Source organism: Zeugodacus cucurbitae, chromosome 2 (assembly GCF_028554725.1).
Source record: "Zeugodacus cucurbitae isolate PBARC_wt_2022May chromosome 2, idZeuCucr1.2, whole genome shotgun sequence".
Lineage (NCBI taxonomy): Eukaryota > Metazoa > Arthropoda > Insecta > Diptera > Tephritidae > Zeugodacus > Zeugodacus cucurbitae.
Genome location: NC_071667.1, coordinates 45,774,250 through 45,790,560, shown reverse-complemented (window position 1 = coordinate 45,790,560; position 16,311 = coordinate 45,774,250). Strand labels below are relative to the sequence as shown.

The 16,311-nt window shown below is 34.6% G+C and overlaps 1 protein-coding gene across 6 annotated transcripts in view; it reads left to right on the top strand.

Annotated features, from left to right (window-relative positions):
- The window catches only part of LOC105212406 (uncharacterized), a 59,086-nt gene extending 43,043 nt beyond the window's left edge, over positions 1–16,043 (top strand). For all 6 annotated transcript variants that reach the window (XM_011184349.3, XM_054234210.1, XM_011184350.3 and 3 more), the window contains 3 exons: positions 12,056–12,166; positions 12,227–12,405; positions 15,460–16,043. In XM_011184349.3, the coding sequence (XP_011182651.2) occupies positions 12,056–12,166; positions 12,227–12,405; positions 15,460–15,601 (432 nt within the window). In that variant the 3' untranslated portion in view covers positions 15,602–16,043. The remainder of the gene's footprint in view (positions 1–12,055; positions 12,167–12,226; positions 12,406–15,459) is intronic.
- The last annotated feature ends 268 nt before the right edge of the window (positions 16,044–16,311 follow it).

Sequence of the window (16,311 nt, the reverse complement as noted above, 5' to 3'; positions counted from 1 at the left end):
CTGCAGTCGTTTTTTTAGCTACTTCCTAATACAGTCCAAAAATGAAAGAAATCGGATAATAACCACGCCCACCTCCCATACAAAAGTTAGGTTGAAAACTACTAAAAGTGGGTTAACTCACTAATGAAAAACGTCAGAAACACTAAATTTCACATAAGAAATGGCAGATGGAAGCTACACTCAGATTTTTTTACAAAATGGAAAATGGGCGTGGCATCGCCCACTTATGAGTCAAAAACCATACTTCAAGAACTACTCGACCGATTTCAATGAAACTTGGTTTGTAATAGTTTCCTTACATCCCAATGATATGTTGTGAAAATTAGCCAAATCGCTTCACAACCACGCCTACTTCCTATATACCAGAACTTTGAAGACGATCTGAATCGTTTACTTTACAATATATAAAGTAAGCACTAGTGAAGATATCGATGCAGAACTTTGCACAAATACTACGTTTATAGTGTGGCAGCTTCTAAAAATCGCCGAAATCGGACCATAGGTTTTCAAGGCTGCATATATCGAACATTGGGACCTCGCTGCTTCTAACCTAATATTATGGTTTCCAACTTTTAATGGACTTTATACAATATATATGACGAATATATGGGTCAAATTGTGTACTATATAATATAAATAAAGTTAAATAAATAAATTGCGAAAGTATAAAATGTTCGGTTACACCCGAACTTAGCCCTTCCTTACTTGTTGTAGAATAAAATTAGTCTGAATTTAAGTCAAAACAAACACTTGAAACTTTATTAGCGTTTAATTTAGGATAAATTCCCCAGTCTTTGCTTGGTATTGTACAATTCTGGCGCTTACAGCCGATATTTCAAAACGTCAATTGAACTATTGATAGACAGAAGGACAAAAATAAGATTGCGACGGGTAATTCTTCTCTATATGGAGAAAATTAATAGAGCCACTTTACAGACATACTAAATATTTGCAATATAAAATAAATATTTACCAACGAACTCATCCTCTTTGTGATAAACAAATATGCAGAAGTTTAACGAACTTTGGCCATAAGGTTATTGAAATAATAACAACAATAGATCAATACGTTTGTGCGACAAATAGTTTTCGAGCACAGCATCTTTCCGGTTATTGTCCGTCACAAACAAAAAAGAGGAAACAATATCTACGATGCAACAAAATCAACAACAGCAACAATAAAGGAAGCCCTAGAGCAAAATGTTATTTGGAAGAATCAATTTCTGCGACTGAAAGGAAGTAAAGATTAATGAACTCGAGAATGATACTTGTATGTATGTATATGCACTCAGATTAGAAAGTTTCGTTATTTTCTAAAACGAGGTACAAAAACAATTTTATACTTTGACACTTGGAAAATTCTTTACAAAAGTGTGTGCAGAAGACACGGACATGTACACAAAGCTAGACAGAAACAAGTAAGGAAGGGCTAAGTTCGGGTGTAACCGAACATTTTATACTCTCGCAATTTATTTATTTAACTTTATTTATATTATATAATACACAATTTGACCCACATATTCGTCATATATATTGTATAAAATCGATTGAAAGTTGGAAACCCTAATATTAGGTTAGAAGCACCGAGGTCCTCATGTTCTATATATGGGGCCTTGAATATGATCCGATTTCGGCGATTTTTCGAATGGGGCTGCCACACTATAAACGTAGTATTTATGTTCTGTTCTGTATATCTTCTGCACCGATATCTTCACTAGTGCTTACTTTATATATTGTAAAGTAAACGATTCAGATCGTCTTCAAAGTTCTGGTGTATATGATGTAGACGAGGTTGTGAAGCGATTTAGCCTATTTGCACAACATTATCCATCTGCCATTTCTTATGTGAAATTTAGTGTTTCTGACGTTTTTCATTAGTGAGATAACCCACTTTTAGTAATTTTCAACCTAACCTTTGTATGGAAGGTGGGCGGGGTTGTTATCCGATTTCAACTATTTTCATGGTGTACGGTGGGGTACGTAAGATAACCGACTGCAGAAAGTTTGGTTTATATAGCTTAATTGGTTTGCGAGATATATACAAATAACCGATTTGGGGGCGGGGCCACGCCCACTTCCCCAAAAAAATTACATCCAAATATACCCCTTCATAGTGCGATCCTTTGTACCAAATTTTATATCCATAGCTTTATTTATGGCTTAGGTATCACACTTTATGTGTTTTCGGTTTTCGTCATTTTGTGGGCGTGGTAGTGGTCCGATTACGCCCATTTTCAAACTTAACCTTCTTATGGTGCCAAGAAAAACGTCTTACAAGTTTCATGAAGATATCTCAATTTTTACTCAAGTTACAGCTTGCACGGACGGACGGACAGACGGACGAACAGACTGACATCCTGATTTGAACTTTTCTCGTCACCCTGATCATTTTGATATATATAACCCTATATCTAACTCGTTTAGTTTTAGGACTTACAACCAACCGTTATGTGGACAAAACTATAATACTCTCGTAGCAACTTTGTTGCGAGAGTATAAAAAAACCTTGGTCGAGTGAAATTTTATAATTGCTATCCATATTAAAATAGCTTAAGATTTAAGTTTCATCGTAAACGTATTTAAATTTTCCCATAGATCTTAGATGGAACATAAAGCTCTCGTTCCATCATATTGTTCCATAATTTCAACAGGATTAAAGTAAAACAAGTAAGGAAAGGCTAAGTTCGGGTGTAACCGAAAATTTTATACTCTCGCAATTTATTGAAGAAATTTTATTAAGATAACGCACAAATTTATCCATAAATTCGGCATAAAGTTTAATAGAATAACGAAAATCGTCATATATAGATATGAGGGCTGAGGTAATTCCTGAAGCGATTTCATTCAATTTCACCAGCAATGTACACTATATCCAATACTATACGCTCACTTAATTTTGCTAAGATATATCACATATTAACCAATACATATATTCGTAATAAAGCCCAACGAAATTTTTGAAAAACCTATAATTAGGTATATGGGAGCTAGGGGATGATATTTTTGAAAAACCTATAATTATATGGGAGCTAGGAGATGTCATGACCCGATTGTAATAATTTTTGGAATAGAAAAACACTATTGGAAGAAAACAATTTCCTCTGAATTATATTAAATTAGTTGAGAGATTTACCCATATTTTCTGTTAAAATTTAACCTTAGGCGCTGAGTTCAACATGTTCGATATTTGGGGCCTTGAAAAGTTATAGTCCGTTTTCGACAATTTTTTCACAAGTGATGCCACATATCATATACTGTATTTGTGTAAAGTTTTATTTCGCTAGCATCATTGGTTCCTAATGTATATATTATAAAGTGAAGGATTCAGATGGAATTCAAAATTGAATTATAAAGAAAGTAGTCGTAGTTGTGAACCGATTTCATCCATTTTCCACACGCCATGCCCATTTTCCATTTTGTAAAAAGATCTGAGTGCAGCTTCCTTCTGCTATCATTTCTGTGAAATTTTGTGTTTCTGACGTTTCTCGTTAGTGAGTTAACGCACTTTTAATAATTTTCAACCTAACCTTTGTATGGGAGGTGGGCGTGGTTATTATCCGATTTCTTTCATTTTTGGACTGTATAAGGAAACGGCTAGAAGAAACGACTGCAGAAAGTTTGGTTTATATAGCTTTATTGGTTTGCAAGATATATACAAAAAACATATTTGGGGGTGGGGTCACAAGTTACAGCTTGCACTGACGGACAGATGGACAGACGGACAGACAGACATCCGGATTTGAACTTTACCCATCACCCTGATCACTTTGGTATATATAACCCTATATCTAACTCGTTTAGTTTTAGGACTTACAAACAACCGTTATGTGGACAAAACTATAATACTCTCTTTAGCAACTTTTGTTGCGAGAGTATAACAAGTATAAATTAGATTCGTTTGCCGGATACAAATAAATGAAAATAAACCCAGTGGTTAAAGAAAATATTCCTGTTATATTCACAGCTTAATATTTCTAATTTCCAGGGGTTCTGAGATATATTATTCTTGGCGTTTGGTGCAGCTCAACTAGCTTTAAAATATTAATTTAAAGGCAACAATAAGTGACCAACAAGCAAAAAAGTTTTTAAATTTGAAAATTTGATTTAAATTATATAATAGGGGGATTCTCATGGCCTTGCAAAACCCTTTGCTAATATTTTGTTTCCTTCTATGAGGTGTTCTCGTGCTATTGTATATCATGGTGTAGTATTTTTGCATTCCGTGCAATCGTGCAAGCAAGAGAATCCCCCTAATGTGAATTAAGACTTACTGATTCTTTTCTACTCTAATTAGCAACGTTTGAACAAAGTACAATTATGAAACTAGTCGGCCAACGATAAGGTACTTAAATTTAAAATTCATTAAAGATAAACAACTTTATTCTCCGTCTCTGTTTACCATAAACAGCTGTTCTCAAAAGTATGCTATTAGTGTGTCCATTTCACCTGCTAATTGGCCGCTTTTTTCAACTTGATGAGGTTCTATTGGTGCAACCTTTATGAAAGTGGTAAAGAACATGCAACCGTACGAGTATGTCCCTCGAGTAGCCACTTGAAATAACACACTTGACACAGTTCCAGCAATCTCATTTCGGTGTGACATTCCCATCGCCAGCTCGTCCGCTAAATTGCGTTGTGCAGTCCTCACTCTTCCGCTCCATCACCTCGCTCCGGGCTGTTGACACTTCGTTCGTTTAAATGCATTTTCCATGTTATGCACCTAGATTTGTTGTTTACATTTCAACGGTCTGTCTGCCCGCATGTTTACCATATCTCTCTGCTTTTTCCATTTGAAAGTGTTTTCCTCAATTTGTAAATACAGTACTTTTACTATGTGCTACCGTACTGTAAATACTGTATGTATGGTATGTTTGATTCATACCTATCTAGGTACTAAAATTGGCATGCACTTATTTATTGGCCATGGTCGATTGGCTGCTGGTTGTTGGCTGTCATTTTTTTATGGTTTTCATATTTTGTTTACTGTGCACTCAGCTGACTGGACTATTTGCATTTTCACTTACATAAATAAAGTTCATATCACCATAAATGGTGGAAAATATCGATTTTGCATGTTTATGTGATAGAATCATAAATCTGGCCATCAACACGTAAACATTTGTAAATGTAGTATTTGTATCAGATGAACTTCAAAACTGTCGTGTAAAGGTTATAAACCGATTTCGCCTATTTTCAAACTGTAATAGTGGGATGCCAAACAAATGGATTTTCATTGGAAGCGTAATGTAGATTTTCTGTACCATTTTTACAACAAAATTTATGTTTCTGGTGTTTTTCCTTATTGAATTAAAGCATTTATAGTAGTTTATGCCTGAAAAATGTCATGTCAAATGACTGACTCAAAGGAAATGACTCCAGAAAATTTGGTTGATATAGCTTTAGCAGTTTATGAGATATGCACAAAAACTATTAAGCCCACTTTTAAAACTGTTTTACCATATAAAAGTTCGGTAATTTTAGAGACAATTCGTCTGTATTTTGACAAAATAATTTGTGATCGATTTGTTAATTTTTGGCCTATACACGCAACCACTGTGCAGTGGTGTCTCCTCGCACGAAACTAAATTTCTTAAAGTCATGATTTCATTCCTTCAATATCCTAACCATTGATAGGATGACTGCTATGTATGGCATTTCTTTAAGCTCGCTTCTATCCAAACACCTTCCAACTTGTAAGTCCTTCTTGCAATTTCGCCAAACCACGTGCGGAATGAGGGAAAGCAAACAGCATTAATGTTCAATGTGTAATTCGCAAATAAAAAATTGAAAAAAATCTACGACAAAGTAGAAATGTAAAAACAACAATTTGATTTAATTCCGTCCCGCTAATGACCGGAAGCCATTTAAGGAAGGAGTCTGGTTTAATGGCATTTTCACCAACGTCAATGGTAATGGTCGGCAGCGACTTGGGCGTGACTTGTATTAACTTGCCACACACTATTTAGGAGGTGTACGCCATTCTTCACATTAATCACTTGAGCTGTGGGTATAATAAACAATTAAAAAACGGCACAAAAGCATTCATTAGCCGCAGCCATAAATAAGCAAAGTACATATATCTGTATAAACATACTTATGGTAAGCAAATTAATGACATTTGGGTGAGCCAAAAATTACATACATACATATTATAGATAACTACTAGATACTACTCGTATACATATGTATGTAGATATTTATTAGTAAAAACGATAATGATCACATGAAAGCACACTTAATACACAAGTGAAATAAATAGCACGTGTCATAGTACTTCAGTGATATACGTAAATACATATGTACCCGCGTGCACATGAAGGTTCGCCATAACGCCGTATTTGACTACGGATGTGAGCCCTTGAGTGGCGTTTTAAGTGTTTCCGTCGCCTTGTCTGAAGTCAGTGGCATGCACATGCGGGTCAACAGCCACAAAGAAAAGAGCAACAACAATTGCATGCGATTTTTTGTTGTGCAACAATCATAGTGCGATGTGTGATTATCTGGTGCCATCCAGCTAGTGCAACAGACACTCTTCATCACTACTGTCGACTTTGATTTTGCTCTTGTTGCTTGTATTGTGTTTATCACTGCTCATTCGAGTGCACTTGGCGTCACTGAGGATAGCAGCAATTTCCCCGCTGCAATTGTGTTGGTGTATGTGTGCATTTGAATGGGTTTTATCTCGCCTGCCTTATTATTGCATGCGCTTTTCTTGTCACTCGACATTAGCGCTGCGGCAAGCGCAGCAACAATAACCGCGACGACAATTGGCATGGTCGAGCGTCAAACACGTAGCGAAAGTGTGTCACAGAGTGAAGGCAAACATGCCGGTAGCCGGTTTTTGCCGTAACGCTTTAAGCGTTATATACACAGTACCAATGTCAGTAGCTGAGGCAGCAACAGCAAATAACCGTTGCAATCATCCATGCTGCACCGCACGGCACGCGTCTGCCACTCAGCTGTGCAAGAGCGCATCGTCATTTTCGTTCGCATTCAAACGCATCCGCATATTCTTCGTCGCCCTCATCAACAACGTCTTAGAAATCTCTGACTTCATTACACGTAAATTCATAAATAATTTTAGTGATTTAAATGGCTTTATTCATTATCTGTCGCAGCAGTCTGCAAAAATGAATGACTTCATCTTCGTTTTGTCTATTCTACGTAAGTGTATCCATAGTGTTCTAACATCTTTCTTAGCGTAAATTAAAGCGTAATTGTCTACTAGTTACTTCGACTTTACTTTACTTGTTGCATGTCATTGAGATTTAGCTAAAATTGTTTGATGTATGGCACGTTTTGTTGTCAAAAGTAAATGGAAATGAAACTGTTGATTACAATTAATTCATTATAGATAGAATATGGAACATTAAACATTTCAATTGAAGTTACTGGTCAGTTTATAAGTTTCGAAATAAGAACGTCAAGCAAGCGTAATTTACAAGAATAGCCAAATAGGGCTGCAATTTTTACAATGATTAATGTAGCATTTTGAAATTATTATTATTATTAAACAAGTAAGGAAAGGCTAAGTTCGGGTGCAACCGAACATTTTATACTCACGCAATTTATTGATGTAATTTTATAAAGATAACACAATTCGACCCATATATTCGGCATAAAGTCCAATAGAATAACGAAAATCATCATAAATAGACTCGCTTTCACCACCAAGATACAATATATCGAAGAATATACGCTCACTTAATTTTATATTACCTACAATTAGGAATGTGGGATCTAGGGGAAGTTATGACCCGATTTCAACCATTTTTGGTACAGAGATAAACTGTTATAAGAAAAAAATTACCTCTCAATTATATTATAATATCTGAGAGAGTTACCTATATTTTCGGTGAAAAATTACCATTAGACACTGAGTTCTTCATGTTCGATATCAGGGGCCTTGAAAAGTAATGGTCCGATTTTGACAATTTTTCCACAAGTGATGTCACAGCTCAAATACAGTATTTGTGTAAAGTTTCCGCTATCTTCATTGGTTCCTAATGTGTGTATATATTACAATGTGAACGAATCAGATGGAATTCAAAATTGAGTTATATGGGAAGTAGGCGTGCTTGTGAATCGATTTCGCCCATATTCCATCCGGGTCATCAGGGTTTCAAGAAAGTGTTATATACCGAATTTTATTGTCGGTCGAGTAGTTCCTGAAATATGGTTTTTGAGCGATAAGTGGGCGACGCCGCGCCCATTTTCCATTTTGTAAAAAAAAAATCTGAGTGCAGCTTCCATCTGTCATTTCTTATGTAAAATTTAGTGTTTCTGACTTTTTCGTTAGTGAGTTAACTCACTTTTACTAATTTTCAACATAACCTTTGTATTTTTGGGTGGTAGGCGTGGTTATTTTCCGATTTTTTCATATTTGGACTGTATACGGATATGGCTAAAAGAAACGACTGCAGAAAGTTTGGTTTTACAGTTTTTCGGTTTGCAAGATATATACGAAAAACTTCTTTAGGGGCGAGGTCACGCCCACTTTTCAAAAAATTGTACACTATATAGGTTTTCGGTTTTCGCCATTTTGTGGCTAAAAGAAACGACTGCAGAAAGTTTGGTTTTACAGTTTTTCGGTTTACAAGATATATACGAAAAACTTCTTTAGAGGCGAGGTCACGCCCACTTTTCAAAAAATTGTACACTATATAGGTTTTCGGTTTTCGCCATTTTGTGGGCGTGGCAACGCTCCGATTTCGCCCCTTTTCAATACCAACCTCCTCAGGGTGCCAAGAAATATCTCAATTTTTACTCAACTTATCGCTGTCACGGACTGACGGACGGACAGAAATCCGGATTTCAACTCCACTACTCATCCTGATCATTTATATATATATAACCCCATATCTAACTCTTTTATTTCTTGGTGACACGAACAACCGTTATGTGAACAAAACTATAATACTCTCTTTAGCAACTTTGTTGCGAGAGTATAAAAACATCTGATGGAAACATGATCCGCCTTATTGTAAATTTCATATTAATAAAGCATTCTCATGATTTTTTATTTACACACGAAAGAAAAATTCATATTATGAATTTCGTGTGAATGAAATATTCGAATTTCAGCATTATGTCATACTCTCTTTACTCTTTACTCTCTCAATATTTTTCATCAAAACCTTCAACTGTGTTTTGTTAATAGACCTTAGGCCAGTTTTTATAGCTGTTCCTCACAAGAGGAGGAATACACTTAGACTATAAGGACAGTCCTTTGTGTAGTCTGAAAATCCCCTAATTAGATATATATACTCGACAAAGTGCAGTAAACTTGCTACAAATCTGGAATGAAGGAATTCTAGTCTCAATCTCGTATAGGTGGGCATTCCATAAGGAAGTGTTGATTTGATTCCACCTCGTATTCTTTCAATCAACTTCTACAGCTAGCTCCCCATATAATATTAATGGGACAATGACCCCTACAACCAAGGAAATATTACTGAGGGTGCAGCACTCCCTAGACTTCTTACGATTTTACTTGGGTTCGAAAAGTCATGCGATTGACCAGCGCTTGCCCAGCTCAGCTGAAGCCCAGCAGCCCAGTAGAAAATTACAAGACGATAGTTAGTACTCCTACATGTTCCCATTCTACTGTAGTTAAAATTAGGCACCCTTGACAGTTCGTCAGCTTTACATTTTTCTGGAATTCCGCTGTGGCCAGGCACTCAAACGTGTCTAATCGTTAACTTGCATCGACTGAAATTGAGGGTAAACAATCTCGAGTAGTCAGCGCTCATATTGCTAGATTGCTAGCATCGCCGTTTTGCTACCAGAGCACAGTGGTTCCGCCATAGGCCAAAAATCAAAAAATCCATCTCACGATTTTTTGTCAAAATGTATACAAATTTCTTCTAGATACTTCCTATTTGCAAACCGGGTTTTCCTAAAAATCTAACGGTACTTTCTAAAAATAGAGTTAAACGCATGAATATCTATATTTGATTTCAATTTGTTCTGGTAACTGATCAGGGTAACGAATCATGATTATTTTTAATGGATTTTGAAGGTAAAGGTATATATTTTAACTTGTAAAATTAATTAAGTCTAACGTGATTTGTGTTTTTAGTAAAATGAGTGTTTTATGGCAACTATTTTTTTACCATTTTTGTTGCGTCTTCTATTTGTTTCCATAAAGTTTTAATTGTGTTCCCCCGCGATCCCCCTTTAATTATATTTTATATAGTATTTAGCAGAGTCTTAAGGTAATAAAAGTGTTAAAGTTGGGTGCGCAAAGTTGCGGATGTATTTGCAATCGTCAAAATAATAATGCCCTTTGAATTAACTATTTTTAAGTTCAAACTCATTATAATTGGGCTAAAAAAGTATGGAAAGAAGGATAAATCGTCGTTATTTCAATCCGTGTACGGTTTACTAGAGGAGACATTTTAAGTTTTTGTTCTAATTATAATGGCTGTTGAATGGCTTTGAAAAAATTAACTGTTTTAAATTGGTTTATATTTTGCTTTTTTCTTACAAGGATGGGGGAAACTATAACGACAAATCATGTTCAGCTTGTGTATCGCTTTCTTAAATTTTTTTACAAAGCCTTACTGAAAGTTTTGACGCTCCAACTATGACCATCAGAAGTAGTTTTGCGCATCATTACCATATAATGCCAATTAGTGTTCTATGCGAGCTATAGGACCTAGTAGTGCGATGGAGCCAATTTTTTTAAGATATATTTCAAATACTTTTCTAGATTTTTGGTGATAATTTCATAGCGATATCTCAACGGTAAGTATTTATGACAGCGCCTTCATACAAGCCGAACCACTGTGCAGAGTGAATCTTATAGCAACCACTTGCGCTTTAAAAACTCTAAAATATTCGTGAAGCTTTTTGAAGCCTCCAACACAAAAGGATTTCATCGAATATTAATTTAACGATGGTTTCATTTAGCCAAAGAACTAATTAATATACATAGCCCTTAGTATATATTAAAAAAGTTGCTAAAACTAATTACATTGATACTTGTCCCCAACAATTGATTTTGTGAACAAACTTTATAGTTTCACATGAACAATATTACATTTACAATTGGGAAATTAATAATATGTGATATTTTCCCCAAGTGAAATTCGTAATACGCAAATGTGTGAGTTTTTCATTGGGAATGTCGTTCACATGACATGATCTTGACTTTATGAAAGAGGAGAACCAGATAATAACCACTTCCATAATAACAGTGATAGTCGCAACTGTTAATACAGTTAGATCGAAAGCTGAATAATTGTAGTGGCCTCACCCACTTTTAGATATAATTTGGTATCACAAACTGAATGTAATGATGGAGTTTTTTATCGTAGTTCTCCTCTTCGTCACTTAACTTAAAATATGCGAAAGGTTTTCGATTGGATTAAGATCGGTGCTATTGTCGGGCAGTCGGACTGCATTCGAGTTGTTTTCACTTTATTCAAATATGTTATTACCTATAAAAAATCATAAATATTTAAAAGCTTAAATATTTTTTTCAGAATAAAAAAGGTGAAATACCGTTTTGGTAAATCCTGAAATATGATATTATCGACATATGAAAATTACATAATGACGTCTACAGTTCCTTTTATTAATGCTAGATTTCCAACTTCATTATTATAAAAACATTATCAAGTCATATGAGTTCATCCTTACCTGACAGTAAGACGGTTTAGGCACTCGTTGCTCAACCATTCTCTGAAGTTATGGCAAAGGCCTATTTGTGGGTACAATACAAATGTATTGCCGCAGTAACGAGTTTCAGTTTCTTCAAAAATCTTTAAAAAGTCTCCGATAGCGCTTATATTATTATACAAAGCTTTAATTTCTAAGAACACAACACCATCTGCCTCAGTCATTTTTTTAATAAAATAAAATTAAACAATATCGAATATTCAACAGTGGATCGTATAAGTTTCATGACGGTTTTCCGCTTTTTTTATCCTCTTCCGTATTTTGGTCAAAATATTTGTCTTTTTTCGAGTAGCCCAGTGTGATTTACTGAATACTTGTGAACTTAAACACTTTCACATTTCTCATGCATATTTCACCATTTTCTTTTTAGCCCGAAATAGCAGCACAAATAAAAGAAGCCCTACGCATTCAGGCGGAACAGCGTATAATCTCTCAACAACAACAAATACTCGACAAGCAACCATTTGTACAGGACGGACAGGTATTTTCATTTGCCAGCGAGTCATGCATTTTTCATCAAATTATATTATAACTTTTTCAGCCAATCATGCCAAAGAACTATGACCCATTCTACAGTCCAATTCTTCTGAAAATTGATAAAATCATTGAACAACTCGGAGTTACTGATGATCTCTGCAAGGAGCGACTCATCTGCAGCATGTATAAGGATCCAACACGGTATAGTCCGCATAGTAATTTCGTATCTGCGGAACTGAGTCGGTAAGTAACCGATGACATTATAATGAATTGACCTTTCATGATTACCCAGAGACAATCATACTCAATTTAACTTTATTCTCCGGAATTCCATTGCGTTCATGTCAATCGTTCGTTTGATTTCAATAGTGCATTTGTGACATAAGTTTTTGTCTGAAAATTGTTACCTCTTATCAGATGTACTGATACTAATTATATCCAAATATCGTTATCTGGGAGAAATATTGTTACCAACAAATTAAGTTTACTTTTTGCTGAACGACAGCGAAATGGAGAAGAGAGAATGAAATGTTGAGGTGCCTTATTAGTAATTAAAAAGGCCATCACTTAGACTTCAAAGTCACCCAGAGCCTCTTGAGAACGTCCTCGTAAGTTTCTAATGAACAGAAGGTACATTCTATTTTTTCACTATTAATTTATTTATATCTCTCATCATGTGTACCGTATACGACATCATATAAATGTAGACGTATGTATTCACATGTATCGACTGTCATAAAAGAATTGTACATGCGTATAATAAAATTCATCGAAGCTTAAAGCTGTCAGAAAAATTAGAGCAAATTTGTCACCTTTTGTCATCATTTGTCAAAATGAACAAATTGCAAGACGGCATGTACGCGAACGAACACATGTGTTCGTAAACTCGATTCTTCTTCTCCCCAAATACATACACATGTATATATGTACATATGAAAAAAATGAAAGAGATTAATAAGTACATAGCTTTGCTCGTCAACGACTATTGAAACATCTGACATATTCGCTCCAATAATTTCAGATTCAACATAACAATAGTGAAATAGAAAAATATTTCAATTTACAAAAGTCGAAAGAAATATTTATAATAAAGCAGTAAGGAAGCAATGTAAAGTACTATAGAATATTCAAATTTTTATGTCAAACTGTCTTTTGTAATCAAATGTCATAATTACAATAGCGATGATGATGTATGTATACAATATAATCAGGATCAATTGCTAATGTAGATAACACTCTAAAAATAACAATGAAATTCTGTGAGTTCTGTTATAGACTTTTAAATGCTTTCTAATATAGCATCATAATACAACCAAATATATGCACCACAGTTTTATATGCTTAACATAAAATATTTAATAAATAGTTTCTAATGAGGTCATTTCTCTTCCACATTGGTAAATGACCACTGTTTTGCAAGTCATCGGCTATCACAAAAGTCAAACAATTGTAAGCCACACAAGCTCATTGAAACAGAGAAACGCAGAGGTGCAATAATTAGAGAGGATTTAAAAAAATACAGAGAAAAAAATTAGTATTAGCATTAAGATCTCATAAACCAAAGGTTAATAGAGATAATTGAAATCAATACTAGTAATTTCGGAGCTCGGTTTTCGAAAGTAAGAATACAATCACATGATATCATGTATTCAAATGACATTTTGCAAAATTACAATTTCTACTTTGATTTCAATTTATTCCCTCATTTTCGTTTTGATTAAAAACATCCTACAGATTCCATTAGTAATTTGATGTTTACAATATACAAAGTGAATGTTAAAGCAGTTTAGCAAATTGCGAAATCAAATGGGATTTTAATTTTCATTTGCACGCTTTACTTAACAGTCACTCATAAGAACACGCACTTTTATTGTGCTCAAGAGAAATGCAAAAGAAACACGAGTTCAGCAAGGCTGTGAAATTGTGAAATTCATATGAATGCATCATTAAAAACAAATCACTGTTTTCCTAATACATCTCTGAATTTTAATGAAAATACAATGAAATGATCTCATTAAATGTTAAAAAAAAAAATATTTGCTTCACTTGGCGAGACCTTGTCCCAATAGCATTCGCACATAAAGCGCATTCTCTTTGTACTGCCAAATTCGTTTTGGGAAGAGTTCATCAGCTATTTATAAAATCCACACATGGTCTTTGTGAAGCACGTACGCGCTTAGGAACATATGTCGCTTTATTGGAGCTTAAAAGCCTAAAAGCATCCAGTATACTAACTTTCAAAGCAAATGCATGTGACTCAATTATTCAGCGCGCGTATGTAGGCACTGCGTTGGAGAGTAAATTAAGTATTTACCTACTCGTACTAGTCATGTATGCGAGGAGCAAAACTTAAGTTGAGGCTGTGTACTGAACACATTGTCTTAACCAACAATTTCTATTGCTTAAATCCACTCATTCCTGCTTCAAGAAACTGAGCAAACTATTTTAGATGTACTACAGTTCAAAGCTCCTATGTAAATATTCAACAAGTTCGGTGCGAAATTTCCATATTGTTCAAGAAAAAGTAAAATAAAATAGAAATAAACTGTGGAAAGCGAAATAGTACTGGAAGCAGATGAGAACTTTCAGATGTTAGGAAGCTTGCTCCAATATTAGGAAGGTCGCATTTAATCAACGATTAATTAAATATTTCCGAATTGCCTTTACAAGTATCTCGATTAATTTTGACATAATTTTTTAGGTATTTAATATACTTTTGCTAAGTTCTGAATCATCTTAATAAACAGTGTAGGGTTTCCTTCATTTTCAATCGTTTTTAAGTTATTCAGACTACCTAACTAAAAATATACCTTTTTTCTAAACAAACAATGTATTTGTATTCAAACGAAAGAAGGCGAATAATAAATCTTTTCTATGATTATTATTTGGCATCAGATATAAAACTAAGCCAGACTGAAACTGAGTCGATAGCTCGACATTAGTCGATAATTGAAGCAGTGATAAAAAACTCGACTTCAAAAGAAAATTTAGAATAGTTTAAACGGGTTTCAGCTGGACAAAAGTTAATAAAACGGATTATTATAAACAAAATAAAGTATATATTTGATGAAAAAAATATTTTTGAAATATTAATTTATGTTCAAACCCCTTATTAATAACTAACAAAAATACTACGAGTATAAAAAGCTTTTCCTACAAGGCTTTTAAAATCTCCAATCAAAATTTCAAATTGAAAATTCCTTCCCATCATTAATCATTAATCTCTATCATTTCTATGTCTTTACATGCAACTCATCAACAACAATCTACAAAACGCTGACAATTGAATTTACACAGCGATACAAGTGAACTGCAACCCGTGTCGAATCCGAACGGTGCCGTTGTGCGATTCTACCGTTTCATACAGGCCGCCCGTGATGGACAGGATCAAAGAGATTGCCTACGCCTGTATCCGCAATGCAACATTAATACGGAATGAGTTGCGCCGTTTTGGCGGCGAAGCGGAAATGTGAATGACACAAAATCGATTGTGCGAGTGCCGAAGTGAAAGCTCCAAACCTACTGCTCAACAAGCCCGTTGGGCCCAACGCATTACAATTTGCAGCATTTAGGCGCAAAAATGCCAAAACAATAAATTGACTAATGCTGCCCGCAGCTAAATTCTTAGGCACACCGTATAACTAACCTACAAAAACAACATGTACAACAAATTATCCCGCAGCATTGAGCAGTCGATAAATTTTCAATTTCATACTCCCTTGTTTTCTACTCTCGCCTTCACTTTTGTAAATAGGATTAGTACATACATAAGTCGATTTATTTATTTGATCATTTAATTATTTTATATGTAGCTTGATTACTAGTATATTTTAAGATCTAACCGTTACTTGCTTTAACGTTGCTTCTTGTTCGATATTTATTTATTAAAAAATATGATTAGTTTTTCTAATTTCTTTAGTGAAACTAGTTTTAATACTGCTGTAATTATGCACGATTGACTATATATATGATCAGGCTTGAAGAAAGCTACACCGCTATTATTTTCAAGCAAGTTATTTGTTGCAATTAGTTCTTAGATTGAATATAAGCTTTCAGTCGTAACTTCGGCGTGCAACTAGTACATATAATTTTTAATGAGAGCTTATATTTGAAAACTTCAAATTAATTTTTCTGATGCGGATACTGCAG